The sequence below is a fragment of the Myotis davidii genome, unplaced genomic scaffold (assembly GCF_000327345.1).
Source record: "Myotis davidii unplaced genomic scaffold, ASM32734v1 scaffold963, whole genome shotgun sequence".
In the NCBI taxonomy this organism is placed as follows: Eukaryota; Metazoa; Chordata; class Mammalia; order Chiroptera; family Vespertilionidae; genus Myotis; species Myotis davidii.
Genome location: NW_006294116.1, coordinates 1958662 through 1970419, shown reverse-complemented (window position 1 = coordinate 1970419; position 11758 = coordinate 1958662). Strand labels below are relative to the sequence as shown.

At 38.5% G+C, this 11758-nt stretch overlaps 1 protein-coding gene across 1 annotated transcript in view; it reads right to left on the bottom strand.

Annotated features, from left to right (window-relative positions):
• CCSER1 (coiled-coil serine rich protein 1) overlaps positions 1–11758 on the bottom strand; it is a 666528-nt gene that overhangs the window by 85922 nt on the left and 568848 nt on the right. Inside the window, exon 8 of the mRNA XM_006768187.2 lies at positions 8626–8709. Coding sequence (XP_006768250.1) covers positions 8626–8709 — 84 coding nt within the window. The remainder of the gene's footprint in view (positions 1–8625; positions 8710–11758) is intronic.

The window sequence follows — 11758 nt, the reverse complement described above, 5'->3', positions numbered from 1 at the left end:
CCCCTGATGGCCATCTTGTGGTGACCACCTTGTGATGACATGGGGGAGGCCACCTAGTGACAACATGGGGGCAGCCATCTTGTGATGACGTGAGGGTGTGAGGGCCACCTAGGCTTTTATTAGTATAGATGAGATGTTTATTAAAGGATGAATATTAAAAATGTGATAATTAAAATGATTATAAAATATAAAATTCAGTCAAAAGCTGGGGTTACTAAATTAGAATTTTGGCCCACAAAAAATATTTTCATGAAGGAGTCTCATCATTAACATTTTTGAATTGTTGACATATGATAATAGTAAATACAGATGACTTTTAGTCATTTGTATTATTGTTTTAAATACCTTAGAGTCAATGTTTTCTCTTATTCATTAGCTTATAAACATGCGGTAGTTTAGGTACCAGCTTTCACTACCTTCAGACATGTATAAGTGTTGTCCTGTTGGTAAACAGAGGAGGATTATGAGAACAAACATGGGAAGTATTTTTGTTTTGTCTCGTTTTATTTTTTCCTTATTGTTTTAATGAGGATGGTATTAAAGTGTACAGTTATTCCTAGATAGAGCTAACAAACTTTTATGCCCAGGAAACTTGATTTGGGTAAACCATTTAAACTCCTTTTAAATAGAAAAATATTGTTTTCATTTTAAAAATATATTTGTATTGATTTCAGAGAGGAAGGGAGAGAGAGAGAGAGAAACATCAAATATGAGAGAGAATCATCAATTGGATTCCTTCTGCACTCCCCACACTGGGGATTGAGCCTGCAACTCGGGCATGTGCCCTGACCAGGAATTGAACTAGGGCCTCCTGGTTCATAGGCTGACGCTCAACCACTGAGCCACGCCAGCCAGGTCAAATACTTTGTTTCTTAAAATTATACTGTAAAAAGTTACAGCTGATATTTTTTACTCAGATCAGCTAGAAACTGATTAAAAGTTTCCAAAGGGAAAAGTCCGAAATGGTAGAAATTATAAAAGCTTAGAATTACTGATAACCACTTTTCTAATGTGGTTATCCATATAAATTCACTAAATCTATTTGACAGAGTATAAGTAAATTGGTATAATGAAACATTCAGTCCATACTATGGTGTATTGATCCTAATTAGGATAGTTAAATTTCACTATTCACAGTCTTAAATCTCACTAAAGTTACTTTTATTTGTAAGTTACGTTCAATTTATTTAAACATATTTTGAATCAATACATAAAAACCAAATAAACTTTCAATTTCTGACATCATATGGAAAATACTTTTTACCTGTAGTATGAAACCATTTATCAGATTAATCATCATTTATAAAAAATATATCTTTTTCCCCAAAACACAAGGCAACACTTCACCAGGAACATTTGTGATAAATCTCTTGGATATTTTTAGGCACAAGAAAGTAATATTTACATTGTTCCTCAGTTTCTTCCTAACAATAAAATTATACTGTATTCTTCAATGTGACCTTCACTAAGTCTGAGAAAAACCTAAAACTTTCTTATGAGAAAACTATTTTCTGCATTACATGATGAAATTTAATAGTTAAAAGTTAAATATAAATTAAATATATAATTAATTTAAATACTTTTTACTATAATTGATTCTAATTAAGTGTTCTTACTTTTAACCATTATGTTTAGACTTTTGGTCTATACCTACACCTATGCAGTAAAAGTAAATCCATAAAATCCCCAAATCTTTGTGCTATGTGGGAGATTTCTTTCCAGTATTAAAGTTGAATATATTCTACAAAATAAACACAAAGTTATATTTGAATATATTTAAATATTATTTATTTGTTTAAAGTTCCTATTACTCCTGACTTCAAATGTTGGTTTATATCCATGTCTTTAAGATCTTGCCTGATCAACACGATTATTTAATAATTTTCAGTAAAGTATGTGCCATAGCTTTTCATCTCATTTTCTATTCTGAACTAATAATACATAGGTCTTAGCAGACCTTTTGTCTAGATTTTTGGTTTATTTGATTAATTTTTATTCTTACATGTGACTGTGTCAATCACAATCTTACAGAGAATTTTAATATGGAAAAATAGTAAAATCATAATTGCTACCATTAAGTAGTTGTAAAGGGGCATAATTCCACAAGACATCTCTGATACTCTTACTTCCCTGTTACAAACTAAATGCTTGTGTTCCCCAAAATTGACTTGTTTAAGCCCTAAGCTCCAAGGTGATAGTGTTTGGAGGTGAGAACTTTGGAGGGCATTTGGCTTAGATGAGGTCACGAAGGTGAGAACCCCAGGGCAGAATTAGTGTCTTTGTGAGAAGAGGAACAGTCACAAGAGCTCTCCCTCCCTCCCTGTGTGTATGCACCAGGGAAGGATTGTGAGGACATATGGAGGAAACAGCTGTCAAAAATCAAAAAGGGGGCTCTCACCAGACACTGAATCTGCCAACATCTTGGACCTTCCGCCTCCAGAACCGCAATAAGTGTCTGTTGTTTAAGCCATTCAGTTATGGTATTTTGTCACAGTAGTCCAAGTAGACTAAGGCATTCCCCCTACACGCGTGCACACACACACACACACACACACACCACAGCATGAGAGCCACTAAAATCAATCTACAGTCTTCATTTATTATCCCAAGAGATATGTCTGATTTTTTTTATTGTAAAAGGAATATATACTTGTCATTAAAAGTGAAACACTACTAAAACATATAGAACGGAATCTAAATATTCTCATATTACCTAAAGATAATTATTAATTAAACTAGACTTTCTCTCCATGTATATTTTATGCAATATTATACTATATGCAATTCTCCCCATTTCATTTTATAAATGCACAGCTATGTAAATATATATTATTGACATATACTATCACTATATATTATAATGTATCAAACTCATTGATAAATATTTATTTTTCTATATTTTAGTATTATCTTATTATTTGACAATTTAAAAAAACTGAGGCCAGAAGAAAGATAACTAAATCTAGTCACAAAGGCACACTCATATTCTGATTTTTTATATCACTATATTCAGTTTGTTTCCTCTTCATGTAGAGAAAGATAAGGGCAAGAAGATAAAAGGAATTAATGCCTCCTTTGCTCTAGTCTAGTTCTTATTTAATCTTCTACCCGTGGTCGGCAAACCGCGGCTCGCGAGCCACATGTGGCTCTTTGGCCCCTTCAGTGTGGCTCTTCCCCAAATACCGACTTCTGCACATGGGCCACGAAGTTTCAATAGCACTGTACGTGCGTGCCCGCATATGGTATTTTGTGGAAGAGCCACACTGAAGGGGTCAAAGAGCCGCATGTGGCTCGCAAGCCATGGTTTGCCGACCACGGCCTAGCCCATTAACCTCCAGAACCGCCAGGACCATATTCTGATTTTTTATATCACTATATTCAGTCGGTCTCCTCTTCATGTAGAGAAAGATAAGGCCAAGAAGATAAAAGGAATTAGTGCCTCCTTTGCTTTAGTCTAGTTCTTATTTAATCTTCTACCCATGGTTGGCAAACCACGGCTCGCGAGCCACATGCGGCTCCTTGACCCCTTCAGTTTGGCTCTTCCACAAAACACCACATGCGGGAGCACACATACAGTGCAATTGAATCTTCGTGGCCCATGCGCAGAAGTCGTTTTTCAAAAAGCCACAGTTTGCCAACCACTGTTCTAACCTAATGCAAAGTTGATCAAATCTGGTGTATGCCTTGGGGATTCATGTAATGTAGCTGCCCCTGAAGCCTTGATAAAAAAAAAAAAAATGAATTGTGGAGGGGGAGACTGCATAATACAATTACCATTTTGACTTTGCTATCAGAGGGTTCATGAACAAAGAGTCTCAAAAGGAGATGGTATTCTGAATACAGTTTCCTGACACTATTATCTCCCAAACTGACCTTAATTTCTTCTGGCTGAAGCAGGAAGGCAAGGTTAAGAGACACATGTGGGACAGTTTTGGTTCTGATGGGTTTTGAGAAGACAGGAATCTCAAGACTGTTCTAGGGGCTTAACTGGAGTCATTGGACAAGCACCAATAAGCCTGGGTTAAGAATGAAAAATCAAGGTTCTGGAGAGAAAACAGCTGATGGAATATATCCATCCTTGCAAGAAAGGTGATACTTCCCTAATTTCTCATCCTAAGAAGATCTGAAGAGTATTTTTGACTGGAAGAACTGCAGAGCAGCCACCTACACCAGTCAGTTGTTTAATATTTGTAACTGAAGAGACCTCATGGTGTCATAAGAGAAAGCCAATGACTAAAATCCTTCAAGTTTGTTCATTGTTACTAGCCAACAAAAGCAGGTTCTATTGGGCCTTTGACCATCTCTGGTTTAAATTTTCTATTTTTTTTAACCTGAGTACTGAGGATAAATAGAGAAATAAACAAGTCAAAGAAAGTAATTGTGGATCTTAAGGGGACCAAATATCCGAGGAAGGAAGGACAAGCAAGATATTAAGGACAGGCTACTTACAGTGCAATAGAAATGCTGTCCACACAAATGACAAATTAACACCACCACATACTAAGAATATTTAATAGTATATAATTAAAACATTACAATTATTTTCTAGATTTAAAAACAATTTCTGTATTTTAATATTTATTAGACTATAAAAATATAGTCATTGTTGAGAAACAAATTAGTGGCTTAGAATATAAATGGAAAAATTTCAGCTAAAGATAAAATAGTTCAATACTAAAAGAAAAATGTAAGGAGAGAGAGATCAATAAGATCAAATATGGACATATGGATTTCAAGAGAAAAAATATTCTATAATTTGAAGGAAGCCTTGAAGAAACAATTTGTAATTTGAAGGAAGACTTGAATGGACAGAACAGAATTGCTGATACTAGTCATAATTAAGGAAGAAATATAGTCACACACCTAGGTAAACCATGGAAAAAGGTCATGTGCAGCACCCAAATTTAAAAATTATGGAATGTTATTTACTAAGAAAAAAGAACCAAGACCTAAAAATACTATACTTTGACATGATATCTGTCTTAGCTCAGGCTGCCATAACAAAATATCACAGACTAGGTGTCTTAAAAAACAAGTTAAGACTGTCCTACTGGTTCAGTGGTTGGACATCAACCTATGAACCAGGAGGTCACAGTCCAATTCCTCATCAGGGCACATACCTGGGTTGTGGGCTTCATCCCCAGGATGGGGTATGCAGGAGGCAGCTGATGGATGATTCTATCTCATCATAGATGTTTCTCTCTCTCAGTTTCTCTCTAAAATCAATAAATAATATATATGTGTGTGTATGAACCAGGTGGTCACAGTCCAATTCCTCATCAGGGCACATGCCTGGGTTGTGGGCTTCATCCCCAGGATGGGGTATGCAGGAGGCAGCTGATGGATGATTCTATCTCATCATAGATGTTTCTCTCTCTCACTTTCTCTCTAAAATCAATAAATAATATATATATGTATATATATATATATATATATATATTTCTTAAAATGTTAATTTTCTCATAGTTCTGGAGGGTAGAAGTCCAAGATCAGGGTTCCCACATGGTCAGGTCCTACTAAGGATTCTCCTCCTGGCTTGTAGGCAGCTGTCATTTTTGTTTTCACATGGCCTTTCCTCTGTGCAAGGCCACTAAATTCTATCAATTTAGGACTCCACACTTACCACTTCACTTAATACTAATTAACTTCTAAAAGCCCTATCCCATATACAGTCACATTGGGGTAGGGCTTCAACATATGAATTTGGGGGGATACAATTCAATCCATAGCAGCATCCTTTATCTTTCAAGGTAAAGAGATATTCAAAGATTTAGATACCATATCATCAATACCCCCATTGAGAGGAAACATTTGGGAAAGGACTCTAAAAACCATATATGAATCAGATGAGTCTACATAATGGAATAAGATGAAAAGGAAAGCAAGGAGTAATCTATATATAAAAAGCCTAAGCGACCGAACGAATGACCAAATGACCAGTCGACCTGATTGCTATGATGCACACTGACCACAGGGGGGACAGACACTCAATGCAGGAGCTGCCCCCTGGTGGTCAGTGTACTCCCACAGCAGAAGCACCACTCAGCTGACCAATGGGCGCCAGATGCAAGACTATAACTGGCAAGCACCGTGCTGCAGTGTAAGCCCCTCCCAATCAGGATTGACTGGGCACGAGCCTGTGGCAAGTGCAACGGGGTTGGGAGGAGTGGGAGCGGCAGGCAGGAGCAGCAGTCTGACATCCCCTGAGGGGTTCCAGATTGTGAAAAGGCACAGGCTAGGCTGTGGGACCCACCGGTGCACGAATCCATGCACCAGGCCTCTAGTGTGTAATAAATCTTAAACTACATATAATTTAAATATAAATAGACAATACCATGATTAAGGGTTTGCAAATACAAGCCATACATAAGCTTTCATGAGAGAAGAAATACCTTTCAAAGGAAAACCAACTAATAAAAGAACTGAAGTCACTAAAAGTCCTCAACAAGCTCAACAAAATTCATGTAAGTTTGTACGGGAAGGAAAGAGGAAAATAAAAACATTTTAAAGATCTAATTTGATGTGTGAGTGGTATTAAACTTGATAATTTCAAACGTTTTTTGGCTTATTCCATTTTTGTGAACACACTTTGTAAGACCAATCAATACAAGATACAATTTATTATCAATATACAAAATACTATTTACATACCCCATTCCACATAGGCACCACTAGCCCATGCCCTTCACATTACCTCATAGCAGGGCAGAGGTGATTTTGTTCAATTATATAGCAGTAGGGAATAATCACCCCCTGTGTAAACTAGTTCTTTCAGGTTTACCAAACAAAAAATTCCTTCCTGAAAAAAAACATTTCTTTTTCTCTTCAATGTTGCCACACCACATATACAACCCCAGGACATTCTAATATTCTAATATTTAATACATATTTGTCCCTCATTTGTTGAGTAAAATGAGAAAGAAGTTATTACTTCCAGATCCAATGGTACATAGCTATAATTAAATTTAGTACCTCTTCCTCCAAGAAAAGTCCTGTGTTGGCTGACTTAGTAAAATGAGGCACAAGTGTGTCTTTTTACTTTAAATTTGAATTACCCAAATTGACTACAAGCTGACCCTTGAACAACATGGGTTTGAACTGCTCAAGTTCACTTATACAAGGATTTTAAACATTTCTAAATCAGCAATAACACTATGCTCATGAGATCGATAATCAGCCTTGTTTCCATCATGGAACAGTCTAAATAAAGGTCAAGTCTCAATAACATGCTGTCAGTTGCTGAGTCAATAAAATATGCTCTAAATTTGCCTGCCATCTCACCAACATGTTAACCGTTCTCAGAAGCTTAGTGGTCTATAAAATCTGTTTTGTCATTTAATTATATTTAATAATTACATTATACATTATTGTTAAGGTAATCAAATCTCTAGTCAAATATGAAACCATCATAAGTTGAAAACACATACTTCGAAAAGTAATGCCCAGTACTTGTTACCTACCAAATGTGTTTTCATGTTATAAAAGTATGATTACCTTTTTATGATACCACATTTAAAAAACACACCCTGAAAACATGAACTATATACATTTCATATTTCTGTATGATATTTTCATCTGGGGTTTATATAAAATAATATCTATATTAATAAGTATCATTGGTAATTTTATGAAAATAAAAAGTAAAATCTGGTTTTGTTTGCAGGATGAATGAGTAATTTGCTTTATATTATACTAGGGGCCCAGTGCATGAATTCATGCACTTTGAAAGGAACTGTGGGCCACAAGAATGTGGTGGGCACAGGAGCAGGTCTCGGCCCATCTTCTGCACGCCTACCCAGCCCCTCCCACTGCGGTGCCTGGTCCCTGTCTGCCAGCAGCCCCGCTCCCACTGTCACCGCTGCCACCACTCCCACGCTCTTACGGCTCAGCCCTACTCCTACCCACTGATGGTGTGGAGTGATTGGGACTGGGGCCAGACGCTGGTAGCAGGTGCGAACAGTGGCTCTGGCGCCGGCAGCGGGTGTGAGCGGGGCTGGCGCTGGCAGCAGGTGTGAGCACCAGGCAGGACCACAGTGCTAAGGAGCAAAGAATTTTCAGTAACCATCAGAGGTTTGCCCTGATGACAGTGACCAGCTCCCCGTCTTGTTCTGGTGCCCCCCGCTTCACCACCCCGCCGCGGCCAATGCCCGCCATGTTCTGTGCTCTGCCACCTGATGCTGACACCTGCTATGTTCCACGTGTGCCCCCTGGTGGTCAGCACATGTCATAGTGACTGGTTGTTCGGCCATTTCACCATTCGGTCTATTTGCATATTAGGGTTTTATACATATATAGGTGTTTTTAACTCTAGATATAGTAGAGTTAAATCATGCACTTTACAAAGTAAAATGTGGCTGTATCCTTCACAATTTTTCATAGATTTAACTGAAATGTCTAACTTTGGTTCAGTGATCTGTTTCTGAATTATATCAAGTTTAATACATAATATAAAATGTGCTATTTTTCAGATTGTCAAATCCTTATTATCATAGGATTACAAAATTGATAATCAGATTGAATCACTATTTATAAATAAGTAATATTAGTATTAAAAAATTGTTGTAGGTTTTATAGCAAATAATCTTGCAAAGAAAACACACTTGTGGGGCAAATATTATCACTTACCAGCTCTTCCTGAAGTTGGGAAATGAGTTCATCCTTCTCTTTCAGCTGCAGCTTCAGCATTGAGCAGTCATCTTTCATTATATCCTATAAAAACATCAAAGAGACAGCATAATAGGCTTAGCCCTTTCACTTTGCTCTTGATAAGGAAAGTCAGCTTCACACAGAGGGAGATAATTGCATCTGACTAATGAAAGTGAAATTTCCTCTACACTATGATAATTCATAATATTCTAAGTTGCAAAATAAGCTAATTCATCCAAAAATATTATGCTACAAATGATACACACGCCTGTGTTTTTTCCTTAATTCAGTCCTTTTCTTTGGATGTCCATTTGTCCATTTTGTTCCCAAAGACAGAAACTTAGGGGTCATCCTAAATTCTTTCACCCATTCCTGTGCATACATATCAGTGGAATAAAAATACTTACATTTTAAAAGAGAGACTTTGCCATTTGTTCCCTTGCTGTAGTTAATATTAGTTCTCAAACCAATGGTCATTTGTAGTCTTTATCTTTAATGATTCCACTATAACATTTGTCCCTTTCACTAGCAATCTGTGGACATTTAATCTTCACTCTCTACATGTACACTCAGCCACATCTATGGCTTATCTTACCTGTCTTCCAAGCTCCAACCCATGAATAAAACTACTTACTGAGCATATATTCAGCCTTGTCCTGTAGACATTTACACTCAATCTGTTGTGAGAATCCAGGGCAGGAGGAATAGGGAAACTGACGGGAAAGTTAAAACTAGGCCAATCACTGTGGGCAATTTGCAGCCAGCTTGCAACTAACAAGCCATTATCTTCCCCAGCCAACACATGGAGCAAATGGTTTTAAAAACCTCCCTAATGAGAGAATGCAGAAAGGAAGGGGGAAAAGGGAAAGGAAAAAAGGGCCATTTTACTTCCTAAGCAGAGAATCCAGCAGTCTCAATGCTTGGCAAGATAAAGTTGACCAAACTATTCAACAAAAGAATGTTGAGACCTATACTCAGGAGGGTGTATGATGCCACAGACCCCAACCAAACTTGCTCTTCAGATCAGCTGAGAGCCCTTCTGTGCTTCATAAGCCAGATGTGTAGGTTTGCTTGCTTTGCTTTTGCTTTTTTTTTCAATAAAGATGCATGCCTTAATTGTTTTAATAAATTGGCTTTTCACAATGCAGTCAGGGTCTCTCATATAAACTCATTTGTATGAGAAGACAATGATCGAGATTGGGGACAGCCCTCTGCCACTCGCTCAGGGGGCTGTCCAGTGACACCTTTCTGGTGTTAGTGAGAGCTGCCTATAATAATTCTTTATTTCAGCAACCTTTCCCCTACACCAAAGCTTTACTTCTACTTATTTCTCCCAGTATGTTTTCTAAAATGACCAGGAAGTCATGCTATGCTCTCAGTTCTTGTTCACTAGAAACCAAATCTGGTACTAAACTCTTTTTAAATTTTTTTTATTTTTTATTTAATTGTGTCAAGTCTCCTTCCATTACCATTTATCCCCCCATTTATATTCTTCTACTTCCCACCACCCTCTTTCAGTGTGGTAATCACTATATTGTTGTCTGTATCAATGAGGTTTTTTTTTGTTTCTTTATTAAATCCCCTCACCTTTTCACCCAGTCCCCCAACCTTCTCCCCTCTGATTGGTACCCAACTCTTTAATCTCTATTTCCTTGATGTTTCTTGGACAGGAGTTAACTTTCTCTAGGTACTCATTGCTTCTTACATGACTTACTGCATTAAGTCTCTAAACTGGTTCTCTATAACTTCCCCTATCTACCAGAAATATTTTCCTAAATGGGAATTAATTATATCACTTATTAATTTAACAGCAAGTCACTTCCTCTTTCAGAGGAAAAACAAAGTCAAAACTCTTTAGCATAGCATAGTGCCTTTCCTTGTCTGCTATTGCTTGTATCTGGGGTTTCAAGCTTTTTCAGCTCCAACTTTCTTACCACCTTGGCTCACCCACAGAACAGAAACATAAAAATGTTCTTTCCTGTCTCCTTGCTTTACATATGCATGTCTCTAGATTACATCGTCACTGTCCCACTGCAACCCTTTATCCTCCTCAAATTTCTCATGCTGGGAGAGGCATTTCTGAAAGGGTTAACCCTTTCGGTCCAACGTGGAGGCTGACTTGACAGACCAGGCGCTAGGAGCAGGTCCAACATCGAGGCTGAGGTCGGCACCACAAACCAGTTCAACATTCAATCCTATCAATTAGTTTGGACCAGACTGTTTGAATTCCAAAAATAAAATTGGACCACAAAGGGTTAAAGGAAATAAAATGGGGCAGAAAAAAACTTATTATGCTTAGCAGAAAGCTTGCAGGCTTGAGCACAGCATAGCTCAGACAACCAGAAGACACCTGGCATGGGAGGAACCAAGGATGGACCAGACCCTTACATCAGCAGAGCGGCTTACAGCCAGCAAAAATTAATAAAAACCTATCTCTCCCTGTCTCTTTACTGATGCCTTTCTTGGTCTCAGCCCACCTGCACCCAGGTGTCGGGAATAAAATCTTTTTTGATACATTATGGCCTCACATCATAGGCGCTCAACCCCAGCCCACTCCAAACCTTTCATTTTCAAGCATTACTCCTTATTCCACTAGCTGGATGACTTATGTATCCCTAGAGAGTAAGGACAAGATCCATACCATCTAAATCACACACCATCCCATCTAATAAAAGAGTAATATGCAAATTAACCATCACTCCATCACTAAGATGGCAGCACCCATTACCACAAGATGGTGGTGCCCCGTCCTCTCAGCCCCACCATAGTCCTCCAGTCCCAGGGGGGCAGCCGCTGAGAACAGGTAGTGTGAGCACAGCCTGTTTCTTGTCGAGTCCGGGCAGGACGGGGCCCTGAGAGCTCTTCTGCTGGCTGCTCAGGAAACAGCGCTGACACCACCAAGGGAGCCACTGGGGAGGAGGCAGTAACCGCCACTGTGGAGCCAGAGTGGAGGATGCAGGGGAGTGGAAGCGGAGGAGGCAGGGCTGCCTCTGCTCCCGCAGGGGTGGTGGGCACACTGCAGTTCAGGAGCCTCCAGGAGAGGCAGCACCAGGCCATCCAGTGCTGCATCCAGTCCCTGAGGCATGCCCTACAGTGATGCAACACCAATTGC